Source organism: Zootoca vivipara, chromosome 8 (assembly GCF_963506605.1).
Source record: "Zootoca vivipara chromosome 8, rZooViv1.1, whole genome shotgun sequence".
In the NCBI taxonomy this organism is placed as follows: Eukaryota; Metazoa; Chordata; class Lepidosauria; order Squamata; family Lacertidae; genus Zootoca; species Zootoca vivipara.
Genome location: NC_083283.1, coordinates 15,244,797 through 15,261,450, shown reverse-complemented (window position 1 = coordinate 15,261,450; position 16,654 = coordinate 15,244,797). Strand labels below are relative to the sequence as shown.

Genomic DNA, 16,654 nt, shown 5'->3' with positions numbered 1-16,654 from the left:
AAAGCAGGAAACACCATCAAAGCATTCTTGACATATGCCTGTCAAGCCTCCGCTTAAAGACCTCCAAAGAAGGAGACTCCACCACACTCCTTGACAGCAAATTCCACTGCCAAACAGCTCTTGCTGTCAGGAAGTTCTTCCTAATGTTTAGGTGGAATCTTCTTTCTTGTAGTTTGAATCCGTTGCTCCGTGTCCGCTTCTCTGGAGCAGCAGAAAACAACCTTTCTTCCTCCTCTATATGACATCCTTTTATATATTTGAACCTGGCTATCATATCACCCCTTAACCTTCTCTTCTCCAGGCTAAACATACCCAGCTCCCTAAGCCGTTCCTAAGGCATCGTTTCCAGGCCTTTGACCATTATGGTTGCCCTCTTCTGGACACGTTCCAGCTTGTCAGTATCCTTCTTGAACTGTGGTGCCCAGAACTGGACACAGTACTCCAGGTGAGGTCTGACCAGAGCAGAATACAGTGCTACTATTACTTCCCTTGATCTAGATGCTATACTCCTATTGATGCAGCCCAGAATATGACAAGAGAAACCTGGGAACTCAACAAATCCTTACTCTTTCCACAGTAAATAGAATTCCAGTGTTAGAAACTGGCTGTGGTTATCTCCTCATGGTATGCTAGCTTGGGCTTTTGTCTATCCAAAAGAGCAGAAGACACAAGGCATCCTTCTTTTCCAAATTCTCTGTCGGACCCTTGGCACTGAAGTTCACAAACATGAATCACTGACCAGCAAATTTAGATGTGAACAATGAAAGCTGGAGTCTAACATGCAATGAGAACAATAAGCTCATCTGAAAGAGCTCTGCAGGAACGATGGATTCCTCAGGATTGCTGGGGGCACCAGGGTTTGCTGGGGCAGTTCCTTAAGATTATGGTTTGGCCACAGCTGAGTTGTGACGATACTGGCACATGGGCCGACCAGGGGCCCAACTAATGAATCAACACTTTTGTGCCCCGTTTACAGCAACTCCTCCTTTCATGGACACAGTTAGATGTGGCTACATGTCATTCTAGCTATACAGTACCTCCAGGATCAGAGAAGCTGGCCTCCAAATGCCCGTTGCTAGGGAACAACAGTTGGATGCATGAATGTCAAGTGCATCTGGTTGGCTACTATAGGACAAAGGATGCTGGACCAGACAGGTCACCGGGGGGGGGGGGAGAGGGATTCTTCTTAGGTTCCCCAAATCACCAAATCTCCCCTTTCGAAGCTGATTGATATTTTCATGTGAACTTTCTGATTTAGAGTGTCCAGCTACATTATGGAGAAAGCCCCCTACACAATTGAACAGCATCAACACAGATTCTTGGGACCCAGGTGGCGCTGTGGGTTAAACCACAGAGCCTAGGGCTTGCTGATCAGAAGGTCGGCGGTTCGAATCCCTGTGACGGGGTGAGCTCCCGTTGCTCGGTCCCAGCTGCTGCCAACCTATCAGTTCGAAAGCAGGTCAAAAATGCAAGTAGATCAATAGGAAACGCTACAGCGGGAAGGTAAATGGCGTTTCCATGTGCTGCTCTGGTTTGCCAGAAGCGGCTTTTGTCATGCTGGCCACATGACCTGGAAGCTGTACGTCGGCTCCCTCGGCCAATAATGCGAGATGAGCGCACAACCCCAGAGTCGGTCACGACTGGACCTAATGGTCAGGGGTCCCTTTACCTTTTAACACAGATTCTTACTCCTTCCCAGTGTCCCTGCCTCCCAAAAATTTGCAGCCATCTTACTTTCAGGAGCCCCTGACAACTAGAGTCTCTCTCTCTCTCTTTTTAAGGGTATGATAGTGCCAGCTAGAGAGCGCTCATAATAACCTCTCTCAAAATGTATTTCCACTATCTCATGAAGCTCAAAACACTTTCTGACTTCACAGGCTATCATGGGATACCCTCTTATCTGGGTCAGTGGAGCTCAAAGGCCTGCTGGGCAGATTAAGGGGGGAGGGATGTGATAAATGTCTGCCTCTTGCAGATGGATTTTTTTCTCTTTTTTAAAAAAAAGCATTGGTTGGAAGCTCATCTGCTTACGGAACAGGATTGATCTGGAGCAGAGGCAACTCATAACTCAAGAGCCATCTCATTCCAAAGGGAAGGAACAGAAATTGTGGCTTTTGGAAAAAGAGGGCATGAGGATCAGCGGTGCAAATAGTCCAGACATCTGTTTTGCTAAAGCAAACAAGCAAAGGATCAGACGGAGGACTAGCAAAGGGGAAGCAAGTTACACAAAAAAGCGCTGACTCCAAATAAACAAGGCAGAACGCCACACACAAGCGCCTTCAGCATTTCACTGGGTAGGATCAATAGGATTCGCTCCACCCTAGTCATCTTTTTACTGCTCACACGCAGGTTTTTTATGGTGAAAGTATTGATCTCTTTCATTTCTATAAACTTTTTTTTTAAAGGGGCCAGTCATTTAATTTGGGGACGGTTGATGCCAAACAGCTGGCTTCACTTCAAGGTGCTTAAAACGATTGAAATGGACGCTTTCATAGCAATGAGACAATTTTGTCATAATAGGTACATAGAGAGACGTACTATTAACCACAAAAGGAACAGAAAAGAGATTTTCCTCTTCAAGTTCATCCCAGATGACACCTAATAATATTTCAGTTTGGTATTGCTGGAGGAATTGAGCATTGCAAAGTTGGCGGCAGCAGCAGCAGCAGCAGCCGCCTCCTTCTTTGTCCAGAATGGGATCTGAAAAGGAGAGTTAAGATTCCACAGGAGAAGAATACCACAATTAGTTCCTGAACTAGCAGGAATATAAACTGATTGCTGGCATCCGTCTGTCTCTGGAGACGATGGAGGAATGCGCCTTTGGGAGTGAAGTCAAACTGTTCGAAAGTTGCAGCACTTACTGTGCAGGAGAGACATGTTTTGTTGCAGCTGGTTTGCGAGTCGATGCAGGTTGTGAGTCTGGTGGAACGTGGTTGATCTAAGAGGTGAGACCTCTTGTTCTGAAATTTTCTGCGTAAAAACAAAAGTAACCTCCCCATAATCTCATATCATAAGCAATACTCCTCTTACCAACACCCTTCCCTTAGCAAATCATTTATTTGTTTTTCATTCTCTTATGTATATATATAAAAAATGCTACGCAGTTAACTCTGGTCTGTTTCCCATGGAATTCCATAGAGTTGGTTCCAAAGCTATCTTCAGACACCTTGCTGTCAGGGCTAGGGCAGAGGAGGAATGTTGGAGACCGCCTCCCCATCCTGACCCTTCCAGGGAGGAGGAAGAGGAAGGCAGTATAAATTTACAACAGTGGTTTGTGGGAGGTCACAACTCACGAGGCAGATGAGGGGGAGAGTTGGGAAATAATGGGAGAGGAGGAGGAGGGGGCAGAAGTAGAGCGGCAGCTGGCTGACATGGTGTTATTAGAAAGTATTCCAGATCCTCCATCTCCCAGAACTCAGCAAGCCTTAAAAGTAGGAGAGCAAAGAGCTCAGAGACAGAGGGCATGAAGCAGCAGCCGCAGAAGTGACGAATGAGGAAGTGGGAGTGTGTGTGTGTGTGTGTGTGTGTGTGTGTGTGTAGATTCACTTGGGATAACACCATTATCCAAGAGGCTGGGTCCTATAGCCTCTCTCTGTAAATACTGAAATAAAAGAGGACAGTAAGAAACTTTTTCTTTTCTTTATACAGTGGGACCTCGACTTACAAATTTAATCTGTTCCGAATGCACACTCGTAGGTCGAAAACTTAGTAAGTCGAGTTTCCCACAGGAAAAGCGGTTTCCCATAGGAATGCACTGGAAACGGAAAAATTCATAAGTCGAGGAAACTGCATCTAAAAACTCGTAAGTCGAGGAAACCGCATCTAGCCGCGAACGGGCTTTCCGTTCGGATGTCGAAAAAATCGTAAGCGTGCGGCCACTTTTTCCGCTCGTAAGTAGAAAACGTCGGATGTTGAGGAGCTCGTAAGTCGAGGTCCCACTGTACTTTCCTGGGCAACTAGCTGGGAGCTGCTGACAGCATCCTGAAACTTGCTTACCTCCCCACCCCCAAGTTAAAGCACCACAAAATAATGACAATTATGCCAGGGATAAGCATGTATACATTGTAGTTGATCAGACCTTTATTTGGATCTCATGGTAAGTTTGCAAATAAGGGCTTTTCTGCCCAGCCCAAATCTCAGAATGAATTCCACCTTGCCCAAGACCTTGGAGGAGACATGAGCAACAGAAACATACTTTCCAATTGTCATTTTAGAGGACTGGAATGAGAACAGTTGATTGAAACTCGAAGGGCCCAGATGAGGAGAAGAATTTGAAGGTTCTTTTGGCTGGTCTGTGCCCCAAGGTGTCACTACGGACAGTGAGGCCAACAATGGTGACTGTGGAATGGAAGCAAATATGGCAAAGACTTGTGGGTATACCCCTCAAACGCAAACAAAATGGCAGCCGTTATATTGGTTACCCAGTACCTGAGAACACATTTAGTTTCTAGGCTTATATAACAACACATAACAGCTCACGTATTTTTTCGTTACAGGAAATCATCCTGGAATATTTTTTTTTTTAAAATCACCACAAAACAGAAGAGGAAGCTTATGAGGAAGATGTAACTTCAAACTGTGCTTTTAAGTTCCCCTGGTGTTCCTCAGGAGGTTAATGAGTTGGGTCAACAACGGCAGGTACAATTTCCTGAAAAACAGCTTAGCTGCTGCCACCACTCGGCTTTCCCTATTGGGTGTGCTTCCTCAAATCACAAGGGCCCATGATGAGACCCAACAGGCCCAGCCAGTGCCCCACATGGACTGAGAACATGCACCATCGTTGCAACACACAAGGATTTAATGGTAGGTGTCTTCAGCACGCAAGTCAACATGTAAAGAGTTCCTCAAGATACAAAATAGGAAAATCACTGCAGGGAGATAGCAGCTAGAGAACCATGGGTGGTATTCGATTAAATTTGGTCCATTAATTTAAATGGGACTACTCTGTGCAAAACTCAGCTAAATATCACCCGAAGTTCAGCGAGGGGCATGGCAGATGTTGACATGTTGGAAAGGGTCCAGAGAGGAGCTTCACTAAGGATGTCCTCTACACGTTGGCCCTGCACATTGCTTTTCTCTCATTTTTGTATTTAACGCAATTCTTTCGTACAGGATTCAGAAACCAACCCAGCTAACCCTAAGGGAAAAGGACGACAGATCAGGGTGGTCGATTAATTGAATTCCTGATGCTGGAGACAAACAATGAAGGAGGTCTTCACACCCTGAGCTTCTAGAGTCGACTGGCTGATGGTCAGAGTTAGAAACCAAATGCAGGACCAAAGATGGGTCTTTGGGTCTGACCTAGCAGGACTCCTCTTCTTCCTTCTGTTTTGTTTTTTAAACAAAAACACTTCATTGGGAGTCCACACATGGATTACCAAGGGAGTCTGTTAATGCTTGAAGGCTGTACATGCAACGAACAGCTGCTGGTGTAAGAGGAAAGTGCTGAGAGAATGTGCAAGGAAACCAGTTAGTTCCCCTAGGCACACACAGAAGTTGGTTCATCACTAGTCAATAATAATCTGAGGCACTGGTTGTAGACATGGTCCCATACAGGAGTTACCGGTAGTATCAGTGACTGTATTGTATAATACAAAGGGCAATTGATTATTATTTTTATTGAAGATCCAAGTTCAACCACATTGTCCTGGGGTGGTAGTCAACTGCCTTTTACTCAGAGTAGACTCACTGAACTTAATGGACCCAATGTAGTCACGTTCATTCGTTTCAGTGGGTTGACCCTGAGTAAAACTTAGTTGAAGACCACCCGTGGCCTTCAACTAACTTCCCCAAAACACGCCTGTCCCCTTCCTAGGGAACTTCCATGTCACGTTTTTACACCTCTAAACCAGCAGCCGCTGTCAAGCTCAGCAGACAGGAACAATGCCATGGCACCAGAAAAGCAGTCGGAATTGGCTTGCAATGCCAGCTTGTGAACTTCCTGCATGGACATCACAAAGCATTGCAACCCGCCCCCCCCCCCAAAGAATGCAAATGCTTGGGACATGATTTTTATTCAGAAAGACTCTTTCCTCCGGGTAGCAGAACACACTAAATCATTTGTGTGGAAAATCACAAATGAAGAAGCCTAACAACAGAAATATGGTCAAGCTTCAAGGGCCAGATTGAGAAAACATTGGCAATTTGATACAAGTGCTTGACCAGGACAAAGCGAGATGGTTACTAAATCCATATGGGTTTTGATTTCTTCCTCAAAGCAGGTAGCAATTTCACACAACCACCATCTATGCTGAGATGGCCAGTCTTGGTTTAGCAAATGCGTAGGCGCCGAGTTTCTTGGGTTCTTTTGTGAAGGCTGCCCAGTCCACAAGTCATGGTTGCATCTGGGCTGCCAATGGCAAGGGATTACAAGTGTAAATTGCAAGTGATCACAAGAAGGAAAAGAGGTGAGGAGTTCAAGATCCATGTGTGCTCATAGAACAGCTGGTTTCTTAAGGTACAGTACAACCTGTAGGATTGACAAGGTTCAACATATGAATTACATGGAAGTTCATATATATTCAAAGTCACTCAGTAAGTGTAACAGTCTATCAGGTGGGAGAAAGAGAGGTCAATTGCAGAGTTCCTATCTCTTGATTTAGGGTCTAGAAGGATCTAGACCCTCGGGTTTCCTATGGATGCTACCATTATCTTTCACTACTGAAAGTTTTGTTTCCAAGGGAAACTGGGTGGAAAGCACTTTTATGGATGGAAATTAAGCCATAGCCTGCTCTGCTTTGGCAACCTAGAAAATGAATTGTGCTGAGCTAAGTTCAGTACATTACAGATGCAACAGTCTTAAGCCAGCTACAGTTATGTTGAAAGTAAACAGTATTTTATGACAGCAAAAGGCTTAAGCTGAAAAAGGGACAGCTCTGATTCAAAACACAACATAGTTCAATAGATGGCTCCTTGACACTCTATTGAAGACTTCCAAAATATCTGTGGCCTTTGGGATTTTGGCTTACTCCACCGCCAGTGAGTTATCAGGCTAACCCAAGAGAGATCTGAGGACAATATGGCGCATATGATGGAAGGAAGATGTGAAGCCCAGGGACTGAGCTGGTCAAAGGAAGAAAATGGCATTGGACCAACCTGCTCAGTAACACATTTGGGAAAGCTCTGCTTTACTGAAAGCTTCAGTCCTCCAAAGAGACTTGGAAGTGATTGGTGGTTAATTTTACCATCCTATAAATTACTGCAGTCTTCATTCCTAAACTTGCTACATCATAATCTGCAAAATTTCTCCATGTACCTAAAAACAAAAAGGGCAAGGTAGTCATTTCCCACCCACCCCTGCCCCAAGTATTCTTACTCTCGACCATCGGCACAAATTGCTTCTAATGGTGAAGACAGACATAACGTTTAAACAGTGGTCGCAAGAACTTCCTCGCCAGAAGTCAAACCCTGGATCAAGCAATTAGTCCTGTTTCCAAATAGTTTTTTTTGGGGGGGGATATATTTTATTTAAAATAGCATATGTAAGTGTATCCATCTCTAGGTTCACCTTTTCCCATTTTTCCCCTGTTAAAAACTGGTGAGCATCCCTGTTCCAGGGAGATAAAGCGGGTGGTCAGGTGGTGTTCATGGCGTTACATGCGCTAGCCAATCAGTACTCTGCACAGCTGGCTTTTGCTACAGATGAGGGCAGGTTTTTCAGAGGTCACCCTGGGAAACAATGCATATATTTTGAAATAAAAGCCCCATAAGGATAAAGAGAAAGGAAAAGATGCTTTCACCAAGTGTGATGAGGATGCTACAGGAATTGCCTCACTGTTTTTACAAAGTCACAGCTGTCTTCATCATCAAAAACAAGGGGTTCTTGCAACAAGAGAGTAATCTTTTTTATCTGAGATTATTTTCTTTCCCTCTATTATTGAACATGCATCAAAACAACAGTCTTACTCGTCTTTTTTTGGGGGGGGGGAGGAATTAGTGCAACAAAGAAACGTACGTGCTCTCATTCTACTACTTCTATAAGTAAAGTGTCAAAATAGCCTAACAACATCCAGACAAGTTACCAGACCAACCTCGCAGGAATCGGTGAAGGGATGCAAATCATGAGCTAGACTTATGGTAAAATCCTAGCAAAAGGGAGATCCATGAAACTCATTTTTAACAGATGTGTTCTCAGAAAGTTTCCCCACAGCACGACCAAATCCGTGAGAACGTCTGTGTGGAACGCCGACACCGTAGGATGGAATTGACCATTCAGCTGCATCACTAACACATACAGGATATGCCTACATTCCTATCAGGGAGCAAGGATAATTGTGAACATTTCCAGTGAGTTCGCAGAGATGGAACTTCCCGCCCAACCCATCCCATAAACATCATGCTGTCTGCATACATAATATAATCCAGTATTGTCATGCTAAAGAACACCCCCCCAAAAAAAACCACACCCTAAAATGGAATCCCCAAACCCAGAACTTTTAGTGAAGGTCAGAGAGTTCCCTGATGGGAACACGAAGTTTATGCACAGTGATGAGTATCAGAAGCAGGCTTTCCAGCCTAAAGCGTCCACCAATGACAAGCCATTATTTCAATTCCCCAAGCAAACCAAGATTCGTCATGTTTTATCCCGCTGACGAGACGGGTTGGGCTTTGGCTATTCCTCCAGTTCTCGAGAGCGGTCTTCTTTTGGCAGTGCCATCGCTTCATGCTGTAATTTTTGTTTGAGTTCTCGTGGAGAAAAAGTTCATTTCGGAATCATCTGGCAGGGCAGCAGCTTCAGAGGCTGGCAATGTTTATGAAGAGCTCTCTGCCGAGGCTGTTAAAAACAACAACAACAGACAGGCAGTAAGTAGATGCTTAGCTCAAAGGGAGGCAATTACAACACATCGAGGCTGAAACAAAAGGTCAAGGCTACATTACACAAATCACGCAACTGCTAAAGCAAAGCATGCCCAGGCATATATTTGCTTTATTTTATTTTCCTGCATTTGCATTCCACTTGCCTGGAATCCAAGGCAGTACACACGAGGCACCCAGGAGGTCTCCCATCCAGTCACGGACCAGATGCAGACCTGCTTAGCACCAGCAAGTTGGTACCCTCTCATGCACCTTCAGATAACCACCTGGGACCATTTCCCCCCTGCATCCCACCCTTCCTTCCATAGCACTGTACCCCAAAGTTGGTTGATGGCCACATTTGGCTGGGAAGGAGCCACAACTCGGCCATGGGTCATCTGCCTTGCATGCAGAAGGTCAATCACTGGCATCCCCAGGCGAGGCATTTAGCCAGTTCAACAGAAACCTTTTGACCTAAAAGTCAAAGAGGGAACCCAACTTTGATCAAGTCAAAAGTCAAAGTGCACTTAAAAGTCAAAAAAGTGCACCAGGCAAAAGCAAGCACTTTAAAAAAGACCGTGCCTAGAACCTGGGGAGAAAGCTATTTAACCCTAATTCCTAAACAGGGAACAGATCTATCTTTGCCGTCAAACTACAGACCAATTTCGTTACTGAATAACGATTATAAGCTATTTGCTACCATTTTGGCTGATAGATTAAAGAACATATTGGTAACAATTATTCACGAAGATCAGGTGGGCTTTCTCCCTAAGAGACTAATGCAGAGTAACTTCAGAAATATTATAAACATCTTAGAGTATTTAGACATGAGAATAGACAAGCCAGGAATTTTAATAGCGGTCGACGCGGAAAAAGCGTTCGACAAAATCTCATGGAAATTTATAAGGGCCACCATGGAGCAAATGGATCTGGGGAAGTTCTTTTGTAACGCAATCCAAGCAATATATACTAAACAAAGGACAAGACTATTAGTGAATAATAATATTACAGATCAGTGTGAAATAAATAAAGGAACCAGACAGGGTTGCCCCCTGTCCCCTTTAATTTTTATTTTAGTGATGGAAATCTTAAATAACCACCTCTCTCAGGAATGTCCCACCACCAAAGCAACTGCTTTAGTAATGTGCTAAGTATGCATATTTGGTCTACTAATTAGCAGATTAAAACTTACATGAGTCATCAACTGATCATTGCTTCAATAGGGTGCTAGCCCAATCTTTCTTTGTTTTGTTTTAGTTTTTATTAACTCTGTAGCCATTATGCTTCTTCCCCAAAGAAGATCTGCTCAAGGCCTGTTGCCAGCACAACCTCTGCTTTCAAAGAGATTTGCTGTCCCTGCTGGGTTGGATAAGGACCTGCCGTTCTCCAGCCAGAAGGGAAATACAGGATTGTTTGTGTGAGAGAATGAGTGTGTGAGTGAGAAGGTCAGTAGCAGAGCTTCTGCTCTGTGTACAGAAGTTCCCAAGTTCAACCCCCGCCATCTCCACTTACAGATTGCCTGAAACCCTGGAGAGCTGCTGCCAGTTAGTGTAGGCAATATTGAGCTAGATGGATTGTTGCTGTATGAGAACGTGGGCGTACGAAAGTGTGAACGTGTCCAGCCACATCTATTGGCAGCAGGCCCTTCAGGGGCAAAATGGTTGCCCACCCCTGCCTTATGGTGCAGGCATGAAAGCTGAGGTAAGGACAAAATGTTCAAAAGGTAAAATAAACACCACAAACACATACTAATAAAGCGCTCCTATCCATAGCTCCCTTTTGAGCATTTTATTGCTAACTCTGTTTTCTCCGTGGTTCCTTTTTTTTGTGAAGGACAGCCCCACTTTACCCCCTTGTGTTTATATGGAAGCTTAAAAAGCTCAACTCACGAGTTGTGTACACTTGGATAAGAAGTGAAACTGCGAATTCACAGGATGAATTTTTGCAGGGTTGATCTTTAAGGAAGGCCTAACTCTACCACAGCAAAATCTGGTGATAAATCCCTGATCAAGACAGGATGGAGCGTGGACTACCCCATTTCTTAATGAGACACTGCCCAGGAAAAACTGATTTGGCCAAAGAATATCAAGCATCCCCTTCAATATCCAGATTTTTCATGTCTTATGGAAGGAGTTCTGTCTTAGAATAATCTGCAAAATGTGTGTACAATTTTCAACAGCATATAACAGGCATCCCTAAACTCGGCCCTCCAGATTTTTGGGACTACAACTCCCATCATCCCTAGCTAACAGGACCAGTGGTCAGTGATGATGGGAACTGTAGTCCCAAAACAACTGGAAGGCAGAGTTTGGGGATGCCTGGCATATAAGGATCCCAACTGATGATGAACAAGCAAGTTTAATGCTCCTCCAGAGTGTTCCTGGGATGCCAATATTCTGAGTATTTGGCTTGTTACATCTTGACGCACATTATTATTATTTTACAAAGATCAACAAAGAGGTAAGCTATCAGTGAAGAGGCATGCTATTAATTGGCAGGCATTTTAGATGATGGCCGAAGAGAGGGAAGCTGCCGATTCGTAGCAGCACCTTAAACAGGGACCCTTCACTTTAATCCTGCAAATGTCCCCATGGCCTGCCAAAAATAGAGAGAGAAAAGCCCCCAAACATCTTGTAATTAGACACCTTGCATATAGGTGTTCTACATGTACTCGACTCCTGATAAAAGATCGCTTATAAATAAAATAGATACCCGAAGAGCCACGGCTTGCAGCCAGCAAACAGAGGCTCCACAAGAGAATTACTGTTGCAAGCTAGCGTATTCTTGCCAAGAGGCTACGGATGAGACAGGGCAAGGCAAGGATGGCTCCGGGTTCCAGTAATTTCCCGTGGGTCACATTAAGGTTAAGGCAGCATTTGATTCTGATTTTCACTGAACAGTGGAATGTCAGGGGGAGTTTACTGCTCTAAGCTTCCTGTATTGAGGTCACATTGCCGGCAAATAGAATTTCCAAGCCTGGCCCCCTGTGTACAAATCCGGACATTGCCGCATGTATTTTTTTTTTTATTGCACAGCGTTCTAACAAAGGAATCCACTGATAAGTGGCATCAGCGATGCACCAGTTCAAAGGTGGTTTTGAACAGCTCAACAACTTGATGGGAAAAGCAGTATGAAAACGAAACAACAAAGAGCCTCTGGTTCATTCTGTCCTCCAGGCCAGATCAAGGATGGAGGGGTTTCCGGGGCAGCAATAATCAGGTACAGCGCATATGCAATGCTTTAAATTTCACACGTCAAAATCTCTGCCAAACTAACTGGGAGTTCAATTTAAAAAATCCAAATTCGGCGAACGTATAAATCATGCAAATGGATGAACTTTGCATATGCCTGCTTATTTTCTGTAATTTGATCTGCTCCCAGCCGCCATGGAACTGGGCAAAGAGCAATGCCAGGCCTTGCCCCCTGACCTGCGGAGATCTTATCCAGCCTCCCTTCCGGATTCTGAAATTTCTTCAAGCGCTGGCCACGCACTTTCAAGCATATCTCCACAATAATAAGGGCCATGAAGCTGCTCTACATTAGTTTTAAAAGAAAGTTGAGGTCCTTAGGAACCTGAAATCGATGGCTAATGTCGCATTTGAAGGGCTTTTCTGCACTTCCAAAGAACTGCAACATTTACACAGCCAGGCCTATAGCCAGGAAGTTTTGTATGAGAAGTGACATGGCTCAGTGTTGGAGCATCTGCTTTGCATGCAGAAGGTTCCAGGTTCGATCCTTGGCATCTCTAGGAAGGACTGGGAATGTCCCCTGCCTGAAACCCTGGACAAAAGAGCCAATCACCTGAAATTATGCCTAACCTTTGGTTTTGTCCAGATTTGAAAATGTCGCCTGTTTTCAAACCAAAGCGAGGGAGGGGTAGGGTGGGGTGAGGCTTCTATTATTTTATATAGGGACATGGGGGGGGTAGAGCCTCTTGGAAGGTTTTCCTAATAAGCTTGGCGGGTCGAATCCACTCTACAGTGGTGAGTCCCAGCTCCTGCCAACCTAGCAGTTCAAAAGCACGCCAGTGCAAGTAGATAAATAGGTACCGCTGCGGCGGGAAGGTAAACACTATTTCCATGCGCTCTGGCACTCGTCACGGTCTTCCGTATGCTACTAGCAGTTTAGTCATGCTGGCCACATGACCTGGAAAGCCGTCTGTGGACAAACGCCGGCTCCCTCGGCCTGAAAGCGAGATGAGCACCACAACCCCAGAGTCATCTGTGACTGGACTTCACCGTCCAGGGGTCCTTTACCTTTACCTTATTTTATATAGTGTACATGTGGGGTTTTGTGTCAGCACCAACTGTGTAAGTTCTCTTTCTATTTGTTTATGCTTTGATGGTGTTTCCTGCTTGGCAGGGGGTTGGACTGGATGGCCCTTGTGGTCTCTTCCGACTCTATGATTCTATGATTCTATTACATTTCCTTGGTAGTGAGAGGTATTGAGGAGCAGGGTGTGGTTGGTTGTCTGTGGTTGGCTGCAGTGGGGCTTGTTGGGTCAAGTAAGCCAGATTGATTCGTACGCTGTCGGTGGATTCTTGTTGTTGTCTTGTTGGGCTGTGTATGCAATAAAGGGGAGCCATGCTGGGGTGAAGGCGTCCTCTTCTATTTGTCCCCATGTCAGTTTCAGATTATTGCTTAGCTTTTCTAGTAAGGCTGCTTCCCACACAACTTGATACCATTGGTCCATGTTTACTCCTGACAGGTCTCCCCAGTGTCTGGCTACGAGGCTTCTGGCTGTTGAGAGTAGGTGGGTTTTAAGCTCTGTATAATATGAGTGGTCATTAGGATCTTGGGAGGGGTCTCTGTGGATAGCAAGGGGGGGAGGAAAGGGAAAAAGGGGAGGGAAAGGGGTGGTGGTTTGAGGTGGTTTCTGGGTGCTTCATTTGGCAGTTGTTTTCAATTTGTGGTGTGTAGGTTTAGGTGAGGTTGGTTTGTAGTCTTGTGTTGTGTATTTGGCAGGGCTGTTCTGTGAGCTCCTTTTTGTTTTCTGTTCGGCTCCGGAGGCCTCCGGGCCTCGGAGCTCTGCTGGGATGTTCATGGGGTGCTCCTGGTCCTGGCGGGGTTGAGGCCACGGGGGGGGGGGGTGACTGGGAGCTCTGCGCAACCTCCCTGGTTGTCACCCCTGGTTCCCCCCCCCAACATCATGGCAGTATTGGCAGCACGGGGACCAGCCAGGCAGCGCTGTTCGTGCTGGCAGTCCTCAGGGGCTCTACACAGCTATTTTGCCTTGCCGGAAGGCCGACACTTTTTTTTTTTTTTTGAATGAGTACAATGTCAATTCTTCTTCTTCTTCTTCTTCTTCTTCTTCTTCTTCTTCTTCTTCTTCTTCTTCTTCTTCTTCTTCTTCTTCTTCTTTTAAAAAAAGAGATATCAATATGGATTTTTTTGTTTGTTTGTGAGGCCAGATGATCAAAACATACAGCATGCAATTCTGAAATGAAGCGTTTTGGGGAGAATGGAAGTCCTGGCAGATGCTCTCAGCAGGTAGCCTTGGGTAAAGCCAATTAGTCAGAGGCTATTGCAGCTGCTCTATGAGACTCAACTGGATTGCAGAAAAAACCATTAAAAAATGTACTAATCCAAAATATATTCTAGTAAACGGCACGCACACGTCCTCAGGTAATTAAAGCAACACTCAAAATTCTCATCATCCCTGCTTTAAAACAACAACAACAAACAAACAAACAAACAAACAAACAAACAAACAAACAAACCCCATACAGTGGTATCTCGGTTTATGAACACAATTTGTTCCGGAAGTCTGTTCATAAACTGAAGCGTTCATAAACTGAAGCAAACTTTCCCATTGAAAGTAATGGAAAGTGGATTAATCCGTTCCAGACGGTCCGCGGAGTACTTAAACTGAAGCGTTCATAAACTGAAGCAAACTTTCCCATTGAAACTAATGGAAAGTGGATTAATCCGTTCCTGACGGGTCCGCGGAGTACTCAACCTGAAGCGTACTTAACCTGAAGCATGGGTGTAATTGGTTCTGGAAGTCTGTTCATAAAGTGAAGCGTTCATAAACTGAAGCGAACTTTCCCATTGAAAGTAATGGAAAGTGAATTAATCCCTTCCAGATGGGTCTGTGGCGTTCGTAAACCGAAAATTCGTAAACCGAGGTGTTCATAAACTGAGGTTCCACTGTAACTACAACCTTTTTCTGAGGTGCGTGTGTATGTTTTACAGAGGGACAAACCTTTGGCAGTTTTACACAGATTAGGCAGAAAAGAGTGACAGAAGGAGAGCACACCTCAACCTTTTGTGGAGCTCTGTATTTCTTTGTGAGCTGCTATCCTATTTTCCACAGGGACGCAGGTGGCGCTGTGGGTTAAACTCATCCGGACGCCCAAGTCTCAGAGACCGGCTACCCCTGGGTTAGCATCTAAACCTTGGTCTGTGGGAAAGCAGGCTTTGTGGAGGAGGCGAGCATCTTGAGGGGAGATTGAGAGCAAGCAGGAATTAAGCTTACAGCTAAAGTATAAGAAAGGGATGCAGGTGGCGCAGTGGGTTAAACCACAGAGCCTAGGGTTTGCTGATCAGAAGGTCAGCGGTTCAAATCCCTGCAACAGGGTGAGCTCCCGTTGCTCAGTCCCAGCTCCTGCCAACCTAGCAGTTCGAAAGTACGTCAAAGTGCAAGTAGATAAATAGGGACCGCTCTGGCGGGAAGGTAAACGGCGTTTCCGTGTGCTGCTCTGGTTCGCCAGAAGCGGCTTTGTCATGCTGGCCACACAACCTGGAAGCTGTACACCGGCTCCCTCGGCCAATAATGCGAAATGAGCACGCAATCCTAGAGTCGGTCACGACTGGACCTAATGGTCAGGGGTCCCTTTACCTTTTTATCCTCTTTTACAAACTCCTGGTTTAAGGGCAGAAATCAGTGGAATCACAGATTCAAAATCAGAGGGAGGAATTCATTGTAGCGCTAAGGAGATTGCTCTGTTAGCAGAAACATTTCTGCATACCTGGTGGATAGATCTCCCCTTTCCTCCTGATGCATGCTGTTCTGTGGGTTCACCCGGTCCTCCCCCCTCCAGGGGATGCACAGGGGGAAGAAGCAGGAGATTGTCCATGATTCAAAAGGGGAGGTCTGCAGCTGACAGTTGTCCCCCCCCCCGCTTCATGTATCTTCATTTCCCCACCTAGGAAAACCTCCCCACAGGGACTGTCTGTAGCGCAGACCCTCCAAGTCTCCCTATTTTCCAGGATTTGCAGTACCAGATTTACAAAAGCTGTTCTGGTTTCTGATTTTATCCTGGAATGTCCTGCTTTTCCTTAGGATGTCCCTATTTTCATTGGAGAAATGTTGGAGGGTATAGAGTTATGTGACCACCCACCCACCCCAAACCAAGGAGAAAAGTAACTATATGACCTTTAGAAGACGTATGAAGGCAGCCCTGGATAGGGAAGTTTTTTTAAAAAAAGTTTATGTTTTTTATATACCCCGTTTCCCCTTTTTAAATACGTAGTCATAAAGTAAGCCATGGCAGGGTTTTTAAGCATTTGAGAAATATAAGACATACCCCGAATATAAGCCATCCTTCCACGCCGCGGAAACCAACCCCCACAGGCACCTCCACTCACAGAGTCACTCCATGCGGCCGGCACTGCAGGAGCGCGATCAGCTGTGAAGCGGCGCTCCAAGAGCCTTGCTTAACAGCTGATCGCGCTTCCGCCTTGCTGGCTGCACCCCCACGCTCCGCCTTCTCGTCCACCGTCGTCCCTGCTGCTTCCGTGCTTGCCGCTCATTGCTTCTTCCTTGCCTGGCCCGGCCAAGGAGCTTGGAGCGCCCTGCAGCGGCGGGCTGAGCGCCTGAGCCAGCAGCCTCCGCCTGGCCCAGCCAAGGACGCCTGCT

The 16,654-nt window shown here is 45.6% G+C and overlaps 1 protein-coding gene across 2 annotated transcripts in view; it reads right to left on the bottom strand.

The window, feature by feature from the left end:
- Positions 1 to 257: 257 nt before the first annotated feature.
- SAMD12 (sterile alpha motif domain containing 12) overlaps positions 258 to 16,654 on the bottom strand; it is a 199,078-nt gene continuing 182,681 nt past the window's right edge. Inside the window, exon 5 of one of the 2 annotated variants that reach the window (XM_035124404.2) lies at positions 258 to 8,773. In XM_035124404.2, coding sequence (XP_034980295.1) covers positions 8,751 to 8,773 — 23 coding nt within the window. In that variant the 3' untranslated portion in view covers positions 258 to 8,750. The remainder of the gene's footprint in view (positions 8,774 to 16,654) is intronic. The other variant, XM_035124405.2, reaches the window with a different exon arrangement.